The sequence below is a fragment of the Dendrobates tinctorius genome, unplaced genomic scaffold, assembly GCF_039654945.1.
Source record: "Dendrobates tinctorius isolate UK_male_01 unplaced genomic scaffold, ASM3965494v1 ptg000062l, whole genome shotgun sequence".
NCBI classification, from domain to species: domain Eukaryota; kingdom Metazoa; phylum Chordata; class Amphibia; order Anura; family Dendrobatidae; genus Dendrobates; species Dendrobates tinctorius.
Genome location: NW_027361730.1, coordinates 14186926 through 14202859, shown reverse-complemented (window position 1 = coordinate 14202859; position 15934 = coordinate 14186926). Strand labels below are relative to the sequence as shown.

Genomic DNA, 15934 nt, shown 5'->3' with positions numbered 1-15934 from the left:
TTAACCCCTTAGTGCAGGGCCAAATTTTAAAAATCTGACCAGTGTCACTTTATGTGGTAATAACTCTGGAACGCTTTGACAAAATCCAGTGATTTTGTGATTGTTTTTTCGTGACACATTGTACTTTATGATCATGGTCAATTTAGGTTCACATGTTTTGTGTTTATTTATAAAAAATATCAGAAATTTGTCAAAAATGTAAAAAAATTAACAATTTTCAAACTTTGAATGATTATCCCTTTAATTCAGATCGTCATACTATAGCAAAACTTTAATAAATAATATTTCCCACATGTCTGCTCTACATCAGCACCATTTGAAAAATGTTATTTTATTTTGTTAGCATTTTAGGAGGTTGAAACATATAGCAGTAATTTTTCATTTTTTCATGGAAATTTACAAAATAATTTTTTTAGGGGCCTCTACAGGTTTGAAGTGACTTTGGGGGTCGTATATATTGGAAAAATCCCAAAAGTGATAGCATTTTAAAAACAGCACCCCTTGACTTATTGAAAACTGCTGTCAGGTAGTTTATTAACCCTTCAGGTGCCTTTCAGGAATTAATACAAAATGGCATGATAGGAATGAAAAAGTTGATATTTAAGGCTGGTTTCACATTAGCGCTTTTTAAGCGCACGCACGGCCGGGGGTAGCTCCGCCCCCGAGCCGGCTCTCTGCCCGGCGTGCCCGCCCCTTGCTTGTAGCGCCGCCTCCTAGCGCACTGCGGCGCCTGCGATCGGCGCACCCTAGCTTTAGCATAGGGTGCGCAGATCGTGCGCAGGCCGTGCGCTAGTTGCGCTTTGACCTGCGCTGCGCACTTTTGACGGTGCGCCGTGCGCGCCAAAATCAAACTTTTTGGATTTTGGCGCGCACGGCGCACCGTCAAAAGTGCGCAGCGCAGGTCAAAGCGCAACTAGCGCACGGCCTGCGCACGATCTGCGCACCCTATGTTAAAGATAGGGTGCGCCGATCGCAGGCGCCGCTGTGCGCTAGGAGGCGGCGCTACAAGCAAGGGGCGGGCACGCCGGGCAGAGAGCCGGCTCGGGGGCGGAGCTACCCCCGGCCGTGCGTGCGCTTAAAAAGCGCTAATGTGAAACCAGCCTAACACCTAAATGTTGCTGACTTTTGAACAGGTCAGTGTAGCCGGCAGACTCTAAGGACGCTATTTATTTATTTTTGGCAAACATCAGGACCACACAATCGTGATCTCAGAGTGCCAAATTGGATAAAGAGGGAGAAGCCACAGTCTTTAAAACATTTATATAATATAGTCACTATTGACAGCAGCATTTAAGGGGTTAAACAGATATGGACGGTGACAACACTGATAGTGGCTGATGCAGCAAGTTGTCAGCTATAGTGCACAGCTGACAGATGCTGGATGGTCACCTGTAGGAGGATGATATTCTCTTATATCTCGGGTCAGTTAAAACTAAAGACTTATTGACGGTCATTAAGGGGTTAATTATACTTGTGTACGAAATGTATGATAAAAGAAAAGCTGGAAATGGACATAGTAGTGTGAAAGAAAGAAGCCAATATACCACATCTAAGGGCTCATACTCGCATGCGAGAAACTCGGACGAGTCTCTCACGTCAATACCTGGCACTGCCGCCGGCACTCGGGAGCGGAGCGTTCAGCTGCATGTATTTCTATGCAGCTGAACGCTCCGTTCCGAGTGTCGGTGTTTCTCGCATGTGAGTATGAGCCCTAAGAATGACACCAGTTATCCATGCAGTGGTAATAGCAATGGAGTGGTGACACAAGAGTACATGGTTGTCATCAACTGTAGGACCCTGTACGCATAGTTTAAAAAAATGCATGGTCAACCAGGTTTGGCGTGGGCCACAGGCCTAGGTGGGTAAATTCCTAGCACAGTTCTCTTGGATTTTCAAACGCAAACAGAACGGTTTGTCAGATCACAAAATTCTAAAAGGGATACGTATTAGGCTGCTTTTATAACGATAAAATGTTTGTCAGTGCAGCACATTAAGCAGACTGTTAATTTCCACCAGTTACCATCGCATTTTTTGTAAACGAAGCTGGCGAATTTGGATCTTCAAATATTCAATCATCTATAGTAAGGAATTTTTAACCTGGTCATGCATCATTTTATTATCTCTATGGCTGGTTCCACATTAGTGGGTTTTTTTTGCGCAGCGCCTCGTGCGCATCCGATTGCATGCGTCATGCGCACCTATTTTTAACATGGCGTTCGTATGGTCTTGCGTTTCCACGCGTTCGTCTGTTTTCGTGCACATGCGTTTTTTCCAGGTGTGCGCCTAGGCGCGCCCGACGCAACATGTTGCATTTTTGGGTCCGTCCAAAGTCGTTAAAAAAACGGATGCGTTCGCTTGCGCACGTAATGCGCCAAAATAACGCATTACAGTCTATGGGAACCCAGGCGTTCGCATGGACATACGTTTGTCTACGTTTTTGTGCGCATGCGTTTTTTTGACTAAACGTGTCTAGGCACTGGTTTAAGCCACCCCTTACACAAAGAAACATTGTTTGGGGGGTAGTGTATATAAAAGGTGTTGGCACTGGCAGTCCACTATACAGCCTGCAAGAGAGAAGCATCCTTCAGCCTGCAAGAGAGAAGCATCAACTGGAATAATGTGAGTATTAAACCTAATGTCTGCCTGTCCTTTTTTCTCAATTTATTATGTACTAATGTCTCTTTTTTTTATTGCAGCATGTCTTCTGGAGAGGAATTTGTATCGGCCCCTGGTGAACTGGCACAAGCAGAGAGTGAAGTGAGTACCTTCCTTCCCTACAGATTGGTAAGTAATCGCTGTCGCATATACACATGTGGCAAAATAATTTTTTTTCTTTTTCAGACCTCATCGTCCACTTCAGCGGAGGAACAGCAGGAGCAGCCAATGCAAGTGCAGGTGGGGAGACGGCGTGTAAGTATAGACTGACTGATTGTACTCTTTTTTTTCCCCCTGACTTTTTTCTGGCCTGTTTTTCCTCTTCAATCTTGCTTCTTTTCTGTCTTGTTTTCTATCTTTTTCATTTCCAAATCTTTCCAAGATTAATGTTTTTCTTTCTTTTCTAGGCTCCACAGCGGGATGAAGAACTCGCCCTGGACAATGACGCCCTGATCCAGTTAGTCCAGGAGCAAGTCCCGTTGTGGGACAGCCATGATCCACTGCACTCGGGCAAGATGGTGATCCGGCGGCTCTGGAATGAGGTGGCCGCAACGATGCTGGATGGCTGGGACAACGCCTCTCAACGGGTCCGCAAGGAATTTCGTAAGTATTTCAATTCTGTGTGATGCGGCAGTGACCTTGGTCGGGATCACACAACTGTGTGTGATGCTAGTAACTCCTGCGAGTTTCTAGCATCACACACATTTGTGTTATCCCATCCTACAGTGCATTGTCTAATTTTTTTTTTTTTCACAGTGAACAAGGTCAGAACCTGTTGGCGATCAATGAAGGACCGCTTCAACAGGGATGTCCGTCAGGAGAGCCAGGGTTGCAGTGGTGCTGCAGCAAGGACCTCCAGAAAATACAGATACCATCGGGCGTTGGCCTTCTCAAGACCGGTCCTTGCCACCAGAGCGTAAGTACTTTGTTATTGTATTGTATTGTGTTTACTCTGTTCTTCTATTCCACAGGAGTTGGCTCATGACTATTGTAAATGCATACTAATGTTTTTCTTTTCTTTTCACATCACCTGGAGCAGCACCCTGCAACTTGCTCCTGGAGCGGTCCTTCATCGAGCTGCCTCGGACCCGTCCCAGCCAGCCGACAGCCAAGAAACAGTTTGCAGGTCGGCACCGCAGACAGCTGGAGACCAGGAAGCTGATCAATCAGGTGTTCCCCTGTCCCAGGTCTCTGCCACTGGTTTTGCGAGCACTTCCCGCCAGCGGCAGAAGGCCTCGGACAGGACTGTCATACCCGAGTTCCTTCACTTGAGCTCGGTCTTTCAGAATGGCCTCAAGGCGCTGTCAGACAGAGTGGAAAGCGGTTTTACCCTAATGGAAACCCGCTTCCAGGCCAACCTCAACAGACCAGCGCACCATTTCTTTAACCAAATCGAACGGGGCATGGCGGAACACCTTAGTCCTGAGCTACAGATGAATGTGATGCAGGCCTGCAAAACTGCTTACATGCAGGCTAAGCAGCAGAGTCAGTACTTGCAGCAGTCAGTGGTGGCATTTCCAACTGTGCCACAACTGACTCACTTCACCTCACTACCGACTTCTGCTGCATAACACTGCACGGCCACCTGTATTGCAAGCCATGCCGGACACCAGTACACCACCACAAGGCCAAGTGCAGCTGGACACTCCCCTGCTGAGAGGAACAGAGGCCGCTATCTGCAGACCGGATATAACTACAAGAGAAATGTGCTGTCTTCCAGGTGCAAAAATTAAAGATGTGTCTGACAGGATATCAGGACTCTTCAGACCTACAGATGACTACCCATTCCTGCTACTACATGTGGGGACAAATGACACCGCAAGAAACGACCTGGAAACCATCTGCAGAGACTTTGAAGACTTAGGCAAGAAAGTGAAAGAACTGGGAGCGCAGGTGGTCTTCTCTTCCATCCTCCCAGTGGATGGCCATGGAACAAGGAGGTGGAATAAGATTCTGCAGGTGAACAACTGGCTACGTCGATGGTGCCGTCAGCAACGATTTGGATTTCTGGATCACGGAGTGAACTACTTATACGATGGACTACTTGCTAGAGATGGGGTGCACCTTACGAAGACTGGAAAGCATGTATTTGGAAGTCGCCTTGCTACACTTGTAAGGAGAGCTTTAAACTAGAACAACATGGGAAGGGAAGCAAAAGACCAGAAAAAGCCATACACCTGACAAATGCTATTGAGAACTCTGCTATTAGAAGTGGAAAGGAAGAACAAAGACGAAAGAATCTAATTAATAAAAATATTGGAGAAAGAGAAACCAATCACAAACTAAAATGTTTCTATACTAATGCACAAAGCATGGGCAACAAACAAGGAGAATTGGAACTACTAACACAGGAACAGAAATATGATGTAATTGGAATCACTGAAACTTGGTGGGACAATACACATGATTGGAATACAAGACTAGAAGGATACAACTTATTTGCAAGAAACAGACTTGATAAACGAGGAGGGGGTGTCGCATTGTATGTTCGAAACGCGTATATCTGCACAGAGATTGAAGCTTCAGAGACTGGGAGTTCTGTGGAAACTGTTTGGGTAAGAATACAAGGACAGAACAATGGAAAGGACACCATTGTAGGCATTTACTACAGGCCGCCTGTGCAAGCCGAAGATATAGATGAACTCTTTATGCATCAGATGGCCAAGTTCTCCAAAAAATATGACATAGTTGTCATGGGAGATTTCAACTATCCAGACATTTGTTGGGAATCTCTCTCAGGCAAAACTAACAGGTCAAGGAAATTCTTATCCTCTCTTGCTGACAACTTTATCTTCCAAAAGGTAAGGGAGAAAACAAGGGGAACTGCTACCTTGGATCTAATCCTTATAAACAGGGAGGAAATGGTTGAGGAGGTAAAAGTGGCTGGGACCCTAGGAGGTAGCGACCATGCTATTTTAGAATTTTGGATTACTAGAGGTGGAAGACCTGTGAAGACTCAGACGTCAAGGTTAGATTTCAGAAAGGCAGATTTTAAGGGATTCAGAAAGAGAATTGGAGGGATCCAATGGCTGGATATCCTTAAAGACAAAAATGTCCAGGAAGGATGGGAAATCTTGAAAAATGAAATTCTCAAAGCACAGTTGTTAACAATTCCGAAAAGAGGGAAGAATAGGAAGCATTTAAGGAAACCAGGATGGATGAACACAGAACTTAAGCACATGCTAAAAAGGAAGAAAAAAATGTTTATAAAATGGAAAGAGGGAGGCATATCTAAAGAAGAATATAATGCTGTCTGCAGAACCTGCAGGGCACAAATCAGATTTGCTAAAGCTGAAAATGAACTGAGGCTTGCAAGAGATGTCAAAAGCAATAATAAAGGATTTTGGGGATATGTCAAAAGTAAAAGAAAAGTCAAAGATGCTATAGGATTTTTACAGGATGAAAATGATGAAATGGTAAGACAGGATGTTGAGAAGGCTGAACTTTTAAATTCCTATTTTGCATCTGTTTTCTCTCAGAAAGGAAATGCAACATCAACTGTTATTCACTGTCCTATTAAGGGAATAGAAGAATCCAGGATATCTATAAACAGAAAGATAGTGAGGAAACACTTAGCTAACCTAAATGAATTCAAGTCTCCAGGTCCAGATGAATTACACCCCAGAGTACTGAAGGAGATAGCAGAAGAAATTTTTGAACCCCTCTCCATAATCTTTGAAAATTCTTGGAGAACAGGAGAAGTGCCAGAAGACTGGAGAAGAGCAAATGTTGTTCCTATCTTCAAAAAGGGGAAGAAGGTGGACCCAGGCAACTATAGGCCGGTGAGTCTGACTTCTATACCAGGAAAGATCTTTGAACAAATTATTAAACAACATGTATGTCAATACCTGGATAAGAATGAAGTGATTAAACAGAGTCAGCATGGGTTTCTAACTAATAAGTCATGTCAGACTAACTTAATTTCCTTCTATGACGGTATCACTGATTGGGTGGATCAAGGAAATGCTGTAGATATAGTATATCTTGACTTCAGCAAAGCATTTGACAAAGTCTCTCATACAATCCTTATTGAAAAAATGACTAAGTATGGAATGGACAAGGCAACTGTTAGGTGGATTCATAACTGGCTTAGTGATCGGACCCAAAGAGTGGTCGTAAATGGCTGCACATCCAGTTGGAAGAATGTCTCAAGTGGGGTACCACAGGGCTCTGTCCTGGGCCCTGTATTGTTCAACATCTTTATCAACGATTTAGATGAAGGAATTGAGGGTAAACTGATTAAATTTGCTGATGACACAAAGCTAGGAGGGATAGCTAATACTAGAGAAGAGAGAGAGAGGATTCAAAAAGATTTAAATAAACTGGAGAAGTGGGCAGCAACTAACAGAATGGTTTTTAACAGGGAGAAATGCAAAGTACTACATCTGGGCAATAAAATTGAAAAAAGCATATATAGAATGGGAGGAATAGTGCTAAGTGACAGCACATGTGAAAAAGACTTGGGTATACTAATAGATCACAGACTGAATATGAGTCAACAGTGTGATGCAGCAGCAAAAAAGGCAAATGCAATTCTAGGATGTATTAACAGAAGCATACAGTCTAGATCACGTGAAGTCATTATTTCCCTCTACTCCTCTTTGGTCAGACCTCATCTGGAATATTGTGTCCAGTTTTGGGCACCACATTTTAAAAAAGACATCAACAAACTGGAGCAAGTTCAGAAAAGAGCGACCAGAATGGTGACCGGTCTGCAAACCCTGTCTTATGAGGAAAGGTTGCAGGATTTGGGAATGTTTAGTTTGCAAAAGAGAAGACTGAGAGGAGACTTAATAGCTGTCTACAAATATCTAAAGGGCTGTCACATTGTAGAAGGATCAACTTTATTCTCATTTGCACAAGGAAAGACTAGAAGCAATGGGATGAAACTGAATGGGAAGAGACACAGATTAGATATTAGAAAAAACTTTGACAGTTAGAGTGATCAATGAGTGGAACAGGCTGCCACGAGAAGTGGTGAGTTCTCCTTCAATGGAAGTCTTCAAACAGAGGCTGGACAGACATCTGACTGGGATGATTTAGAGAATCCTGCTTTGAGCATGGGGTTGGACCAGATGGCCCAGGAGGTCCCTTCCAACTCTACGATTCTATGATTCTATGATTCTGCCACAAGCATGCCAAGCGCTGCTCCTGCCTGGACCACCACCGCCACCACTCCTGCCTGGACCACCACCTCCACCACTCCTGTCTGTACCACCACTGCCACAACTCCTGCCTGGACCACGACCGAGCAGCAGCAGCTGGGGGACCCACATTCCATATTTGTCACCACGGACCCTGGCAGGACCTCCACTACCAGCATGCTGCAGCAGCTACAGGATCCTGCCAGGAGGTCCCCCAGCTCCAGGAGGTCCCCCAGCTCCAGGAGGTCCCCCAGCTCCAGGCACTCCAGGCAGGCCACAGAAAGCACAAAAGTGCGCACAAAAAAGAAAAACTCTTACCCTCCCCCCTCACCCCACACTGTGTCTGACCCGCTCCATGCCTCCATGCCTCCAGTTCCATCCCTGAGCTCCCTCCCATACTACTTTCGTCACCCCTTCCCCTAGAACCCCTTCCTCGTCTTTAAGCCATTTCTCATCCCTCCACACCCCCAAGTTGCCACCATCTTTCCCTAAACATCCCTCCCAGTAAATTGTTTGTAATTTTTTTTTTTAAATAAATATTCTTTTGTTTTCCCCTAATACTGTTTGGTTATTGTGTCTTTCGCCGCCTACACACACTACACTGTACACTTTGTGGTTTTGCCACCACATAGCACCAGTACTGACACATGTTTCTTGTGTCAGTCCTGGAGCTATGTGTTGTTAAAAACACAAATATATGACTTGTATTTTCACCACCAGTCTCTTTAGTCTGCTAGTATTGGTCAGACTGAATAGAGGATAGTGGTGAGTGCAAGGCATATCTATTCTCACCTTGCCAGGTATCATAAAGAGTTAATTGAGGATGGTGTGTTTTGGCCATCATAATTTCACTCTTTGTGACACAAGGCCGGGGGATTCTAGCTATACCTTGTAATTAACCACATCATCTATTCAGTCTGTGATGAATAGTCTGAAGAGATTATGGAGAAAATACACGTCATATCTACAATACCCTGGCCTGATATCGTAACTATTTAGCATACCTGGCCAGGTGAGTATACCTATGAGTTGTCATCTGCAGCGTCGCTTCAGTCTGCATTATCTATTGCACGCAGACTGGAGAGATGCTGGAGGTTAACTCATATGTGTATTCACCTGCCCAGGTGTCCTAAAATTGTGAAGTCAGGATGTGGTTTTTGGGGCATCCTCACTTCAGCATGACACCAGGCCAGGGGATTGTAGAAGTTGTATAAACTTTATCATCTCTCCAGTCTGCGTGCATACTGAAGCCACAGTGGCGATACTACAGCTAATATTTATACTCACATGGTCAGGTGTCATAAAGAGTGAAGGATGCTAGTGCATCCCAAAATCACTATTTTTAACATCAGGCCAGGTGATATAAATATTATTTGTATTATCTCCACCGCCGCTGCAATCTGCCTTATTGAACACAGACTGGAGAGATGATGAAGGTCATACAACTTTTCTATCTAGAATCACCTGGTGAGGACTCCTAGTAAAGTCAGGATGCACAAAACACAGAATCCTGAATTCACTGGACACCTGGGCGCAGGTGATTATTGTATTGGAGTGTATAAAGACAGAGTGCACTCGGTACAGGTATCAAAACAGGTTTCTTATTTACATACACACAAGAAAACAATTTTACACCATTTCATCTTGCCGTCCTACATCAGAGATAAAGTAGGCAGCAAATTGGTCCCTCATTTGGCCAACTTCAACTGATGACCTGAGAGGGTGCTGAGTGAAATCAGGCAATGGGTTGGCAGCTGCTTCATCTAGTTCAAAGTTAGGGTGCTCTTTAGCTTTAACAAAATTTTGAAGAACCACACATGCTTTCACCACCTCACCCACTGTTTCCAGTTTAAGATTAATGGCTGTGCTGAGAATGCGCCATCTGGACACAAGAATCCCAAAGGCACACTCTACAGTTCTTCGTGCCCTGGTCAGTCTGTAATTAAATATTTTTTTAGTGTGGTCCAAGTCCCGGCTGGAGTAGGGTTTCAGCAGGTTTTGGCACATTTGAAAGGCCTCATCCCCAACCATTACAAATGGCAGGGGCGGACCTTCGGTGTGGGGAAGAGGCCGTGGCAGAGGGTAATTAAAATGGTTGCATACAACCTATGGCCCATGTCCGAGTTTTTAAAAGCCTGGGAGTCATTGCCCCGGCCAAATGCCCCAATGTCCACGGCAGGAAACCGACAGTCTACATCCGCAATGGCCATGAGTACTGTAGAAAAGTACTTTTTAGGCTATGTGCACACGTATGCAGAAAACGCGCGTTTTTTTCTGTGTGTTTTTGCTGCAACTTTTGTGCATTTTTTTCCGCGCGTCCCCAGACACATAGAAAATAGCCAGAAATGCAGAATTTTACGCAAAATTAATGAGCATGCTGCATTTTTTACCGCGAAGCGTTTTTTTCGCGGAAAAAAAACGCATCAATATGTACAAAAAGTGCAAAATGCATTAAAATGAATGAGAAGCTTCTTTTAAGCGTTTTTTAAGTGGATTTTTTGGTAAATCCGTGGAAAAAAACGCTGTGTGTGAACACAGCCTTATAGTTATAGTACGCCGATCCACTTCTTTTGGGTTTGATTATCCTGATGTGTTTCCCATCCACCACTCCCAAACAGTTGGGGAAATTGCAGACTGTCAAGAATTGTTCAGCGATTTCGATCCACTTTTCCGCAGTGGGCAGGGGCATAAATTCTGGACAGAGAACGTCCCACAAAGCCCCGCAAGTGTCCACACTGTTCCCGACAAGGTAGAGATTCCAAGCCGGTCCTGGAAGTGGAGTGATGATAGGGTCTCTCCAGTAGTCAGGAATCTGCCAAACAGAGAGAGAAAAAAATTAATATTTATGTCTAGGTTTTTGCAAAACACTGAATTGAAAAAATATTAGTACATGGCAGAACAATAAGCCTGCAGGCTTTTGTTTACTACATGGCAGAACAATAATTCTGCAGACTTTGGATTAGTACATGGCAGAACAAAAACAATTATGCAGTCATTGGTTTTTAAATATTACGTACCGTAATTTGACCAGGAGCTGTTCCTCAGGAGGAATCGCACGACGGAGCGGTGTGTCCTGTCTCCGAATGGCTCCTTGAACATGACCAAGCAAATCCATGAAGCTTTCTTGGGACATGAGGTTATAGTCACTAAATTTCTCTGGGTTTGCCTGGAGCTCGCTGTAGAGGGTGTGGTACGCTCCACGGCTCTCCCAGACTTCAATAATCGGATGTATCCAAAAACTCCGCTGCTGCCATCTTCGCCGTCTCTCTCTCTCTGCCTTTCTTGCTGGCAAGCAAATGCAAAAGCCTGAGACAGCGCGATGTCCAGATCCAAGTTGAAACGAAAACTTTTCCAACGCACATCCATGGCGACAAAGGAAACAGCAGCAAAATCTATAGAATTCAGCTGTAACAGGGTCTATATAAAGAATTCCCATGACACATGCCCACTGGTTTCCCATTGGTGGAGTCTGTTTCAAGGATTTTCCTCCTGTGAAATGTGACACCTAGAGAACACATGCGCATAAAAAACGCAAACGCATGCAAAAAGGCATGAAAAGGCATGCAAACGCTGCGTTTTTTGTCATGCGTACGTTGATGCTTTTAAAAGAACGCTGCATTTGCATGCGTTTGCATGTGTTTTTGCATGCATTTCTACTTGCGCACGATGCGCAGCGCACAAAGACGCAAATGTGATACTAGCTTATAATATATATATACCGTATATACTCGAATATAAGCCGAGATTTTCAGCCCGTTTTTTTGGGCTGAAAGTCCCCCTCTCGGTTTATATTCAAGTCATATACACCGGGGGGTCAGAGGGGGAGAGGGGGCGGGGGTGTCAGGTCATACTTACCCGTCCTGACGCTGTCTCTTGAGCCCCCAGCTTCTCCGCGCTCTCTGTTCCTGCCTTCAGCGGTCACGTGGTGCCGCTCATTAAAACTCATGAATATGCGCATATTCATGAGTTTTAATGAGCGGTATCACCTGACCGCTGAACGCAGGAAGAGAGAGTGCGGAGAAGCTTGGGGCTCAAGCGACAGCGTCAGGACGGGTAAGTATAGCGATACTCACCTGGCCTGCGTCCATGGCTGCTCGCTGCTGTCTGTCATCGGTCAGTGACTTGAGACAGCAGAGGGCGCGGTGACGTGATTAGTGCGCGCCGCGCCCCCTGCAGTCTGAACGTCACTGACTGATGACGTGGCAGATAGCGGTGAGCAGCCATGGACGCAGGACAGGTGAGTATCTGACACCCAGCGACGGAGAGGTGAGTATGTCTTTTTTTATATTTTTACATGCTGCAGCAGCGGCAGCACATGGGGGAATAATCTTAAGGAGCTTCTAATATGGGGGAATAATCTATGGAGCTTCTAATGGGGGCAGTATATGGAGGAACAATATGGAGCTTCTAATGGGGGCAGTATATGGGGGAATAATCCTTGGAGCTGCTTATGGGGGTAGTATATGGGGGAATAATCCTTGGAGCTGCTTATGGGGGCAGTATATGGGGGAATAATCTATGGAGCTGCTTATGGGGGCAGTATATGGGGGAATAATCCTTGGAGCTGCTTATGGGGGCAGTATATGGGGGAACAATATGGAGCTTCTAATGGGGGCAGCATATGGGGAACAATCTATGGAGCTTCTAATGGGGGCAGCATATGGGGGAACAATCTATGGAGCTTCTTATGGGGGCAGCATATGGGGGAACAATCTATGGAGCTTCTTCTGGGGACACCATATGGGGGAATAATCTATGGAACATTTCCCACCCTAGGCTTATACTCGAGTCAATAAGTTTTCCCAGTTTTTTTGTGGCAAAATTAGGGGGGTCGGCTTATACTCGAGTATATACAGTATATATCTAATATATAAAGCTCAATGTGGGTGTGTATGTATGTATGTCCGGGATTGGCATCCGCACCGTCGCAGCTACAGCCTCAAAATTTGGCACAGTCACATCTGGACCCCGAGAGCGTCATAGGCTATGTTGTGAGGCAAAATTTTCACCCCGCGCGTTCCAATTCACCAAACAATTTTGCCCCTATCTACATAATGGGGAAAAAGTGAAAGGAAAAGTGTTGGAGGCAAATTGACAGCTGCCAGATGTGAACAAGGGGGACTTAAAAGAATGAGAGCGATGGCGCCAAAGAGTATATACCGTACAGTTGCTAAGGTGGGGCCCTGACATGGGATACTCACCACACACGGGGATATGAACACACACACAAAATGCACCACACACTACCACGTGCTTCAACACATATACCACCCTCAGCACACATTTCACCACATATACACCAACCTCGCCACATAAAATTCGAAACACAAATGTCGCCACTCAAAACTCGCCACACGGTCCCAGAGCTGTTTAAAAGATGAAAAATGAGCTGTGATTGGTTGCTATCAGCAACAGTTTTCTTTGTAGACAGTTGTGGTAACTGAGGCCTATTATTCTGGTGTTATCGTCCTTCTGTAAAGCTGGAAATAACACAATTTATTACTGTGCCAACACAGACCACCCTCTGACACAGACTGCAGGGGGATCCCAGTATCACACAGGATAGGATTAGATACACGGCTCAGCAGTCAGTATCACACAGGATATGATTAGATACACAGCTCAGCAGTCAGTATCACACAGGATAGGAATAGATACACGGCTCAAAAGGCAGTATCACACAGGATAGGATTAGATACACAGCTCAGCAGACAGTATCACACATGACAGGATTAGATACACGGCTCAGCAGTTAGTATCACACAGAATAGGATTAGATACACAGCTCAGCAGTCAGTATCACACAGGAGAGGATTAGACACATGGCTCAGCAATCAGTATCACACAGGATAGGAATAGATACACGGCTCAGCAGACAGTATCACACAGGATACGATTAGATACGCAGCTCATCACGCAGTATCACACAGAATAGTATTAGATACACGGCTCAGCAGACAGTATCACACAGAATAGGATTAGATACACGGCTCAGCAGTCAGTATCACACAGGATAGGATTAGATGCACGGTTTTTATGTGCAATATAATCATTATAATTTGTTATAACTAACCACAGTTGGTTGCTATGCCCAGGCAACGCCGGGCTCTTCAGCTAGTATATATATATATATATATATATATATATATATATATATATATATAAAAGCTTGATTTTGGTAATAGTTACTCCTGTAAATACCGTAGTTGTGTTATGATCAAAATGTATAGCCTTCCAACAACGAGTGAAGCAGACCATAGACTTGAATAATTTACTCGGTTCCTACTTTTTTTTTTTCAACATTTTGTGATGGTTATTCATAATGTGAAGTTTGTCATTCTAGGTTTTTATATCCTGTCGGTAGCTAGCCTAACTTGTTTCCTTATAAAGTTTTTGATTATTATCTGTTCCCCTGTCTTCTGTTCCCCTGCAGGAGTGACCTCTGAGTTGGCCAGTACGCTGGACATTCTGCCAACAATAGCGTCTTTAGCAGGCGCCCCTCTTCCTAAAGTCCCATTGGATGGATATGATCTAAGTAAATTTCTTTTTAGCGGTGAAAAGGTAAGCGATTTGAAATGACTGTGAAACCTAGGCCAGATAATAAGTTAGGAGCAGTTGGGCTTCCCTGTAGTCTTAGTGGTGTAAGGCCTCATGCTTTCTAGAAACCATCGGCTGAACTTCATAGGAGAACCACGATGGTGTTACAGTTTACTTTATAGGCAGTTGAGCAACCTCAGCTTTAAGTCCCCTAAGGGGACTAAAAAACAAAGTATAAAATGGGGGAAAAAAGTTTTACATTTTAATCATTTAAATCACCCCCGTTTCCTCTTTCCAAAATAATGAATTTTAAAATGTAAAAAAGAAACATGAATTTTCTGGGCACAATACCAAATATATCCATTAAGATATAAAATAATTTAAACCTGATATTAAATGCCGAAAAGAAAAACAAATCGGAACACTAAAATTGCCATTTTTGGTCTTTGCACTTCTCAGAATAAAATGCCAAAAAAGTGTATTTTAACCCAAAATTGTATAATTGAAAATGTTAGTTCAGAAAGCCAAATAAAGCCCTCGCACAACTTTTTTTTATTTTCCTGTCCATGAAGATGTGGGTCTCAAAATATGGCGAAGCAAACAAATCACATTTTTTTTTCCTACAAATTTCAGTGACTCGTTTCATTCACACATTGAATGTTGCAAGGACAAAACTTTCCCCCAAAAATGACGGAATTGGGTCTTTGTTTTGTCCTTCATCACGTGAGCCAATTTATTTTTTTCTTATTATAATTTGCCTTTTTTTGTTTAAAATCTTAGGCTTTTTTGCTAACTCAATCTGATTTCTCCTTGCGTAGTTCATTTAAATGGAAATGACTTGGAGAGAGTTGCTGAATCATTAAGACTACTGTAGCTGTTCTTTTACAGTTTTCTACATTTGCTTTGACGGTATACTTACAAATAAACAATTATCTCCCAGTTGGACTTCTGTCCTGTAACTAAGAACTCCAAAATGCCTACTGTTTCTGCAACAGCTCTGTAAGCAATGAAGATATCTTAAATTACACAGAGCTATCACCCCGACAGCTTTCGCTAAGGGAGTTTATGTTGAGGTAAACCATATAGAACATAAACCGTTTTATTGTCTTATCTTGTCTTGTTTATTACTGGTTATACATACATTTATTATTCAGCCATACCATGAAAAACATCCGCCTTGGTGTTGAATGAGATGATAGATATCTTCAAGTGTATTGTACTTGGCGGGGCTATGTAGGACACCCATAGCTAGGTTACACAAGCTTTGTCTTTATCGCCACTTATTGCACTTACCAAGATAACCCGTCAGGGGTGTCCCTTGTCTAATTTGCCCTGGCTTTAGAGCCCTTGGCCTTCACTCTGTAAGATTCTAATCTGTACAAAGGTATACCTGTTAGTTCTCAATAGGTCAAATTGGGGCTTTTCGCAGATGATGTGATACTTACCTGAGAATTAAAGTAGATGACCTGACAAATTGTATTCTTAAAATTACTCCCAGTCTCCTAGAGAAAATTATATCAGAATTAGGGCTCATACACATAACTATGGAAAAAACGGTCCAATTTTGGATGCTTTATTTAGTGAAAAAAAAAAAAAAA

The 15934-nt window shown here is 43.7% G+C and overlaps 1 protein-coding gene across 1 annotated transcript in view; it reads left to right on the top strand.

The window, feature by feature from the left end:
• The window catches only part of ARSA (arylsulfatase A), a 61466-nt gene that overhangs the window by 23383 nt on the left and 22149 nt on the right, over positions 1 to 15934 (top strand). Inside the window, exon 7 of the mRNA XM_073579305.1 lies at positions 14233 to 14360. Within this exon, the coding sequence (XP_073435406.1) occupies positions 14233 to 14360 (128 nt within the window). The remainder of the gene's footprint in view (positions 1 to 14232; positions 14361 to 15934) is intronic.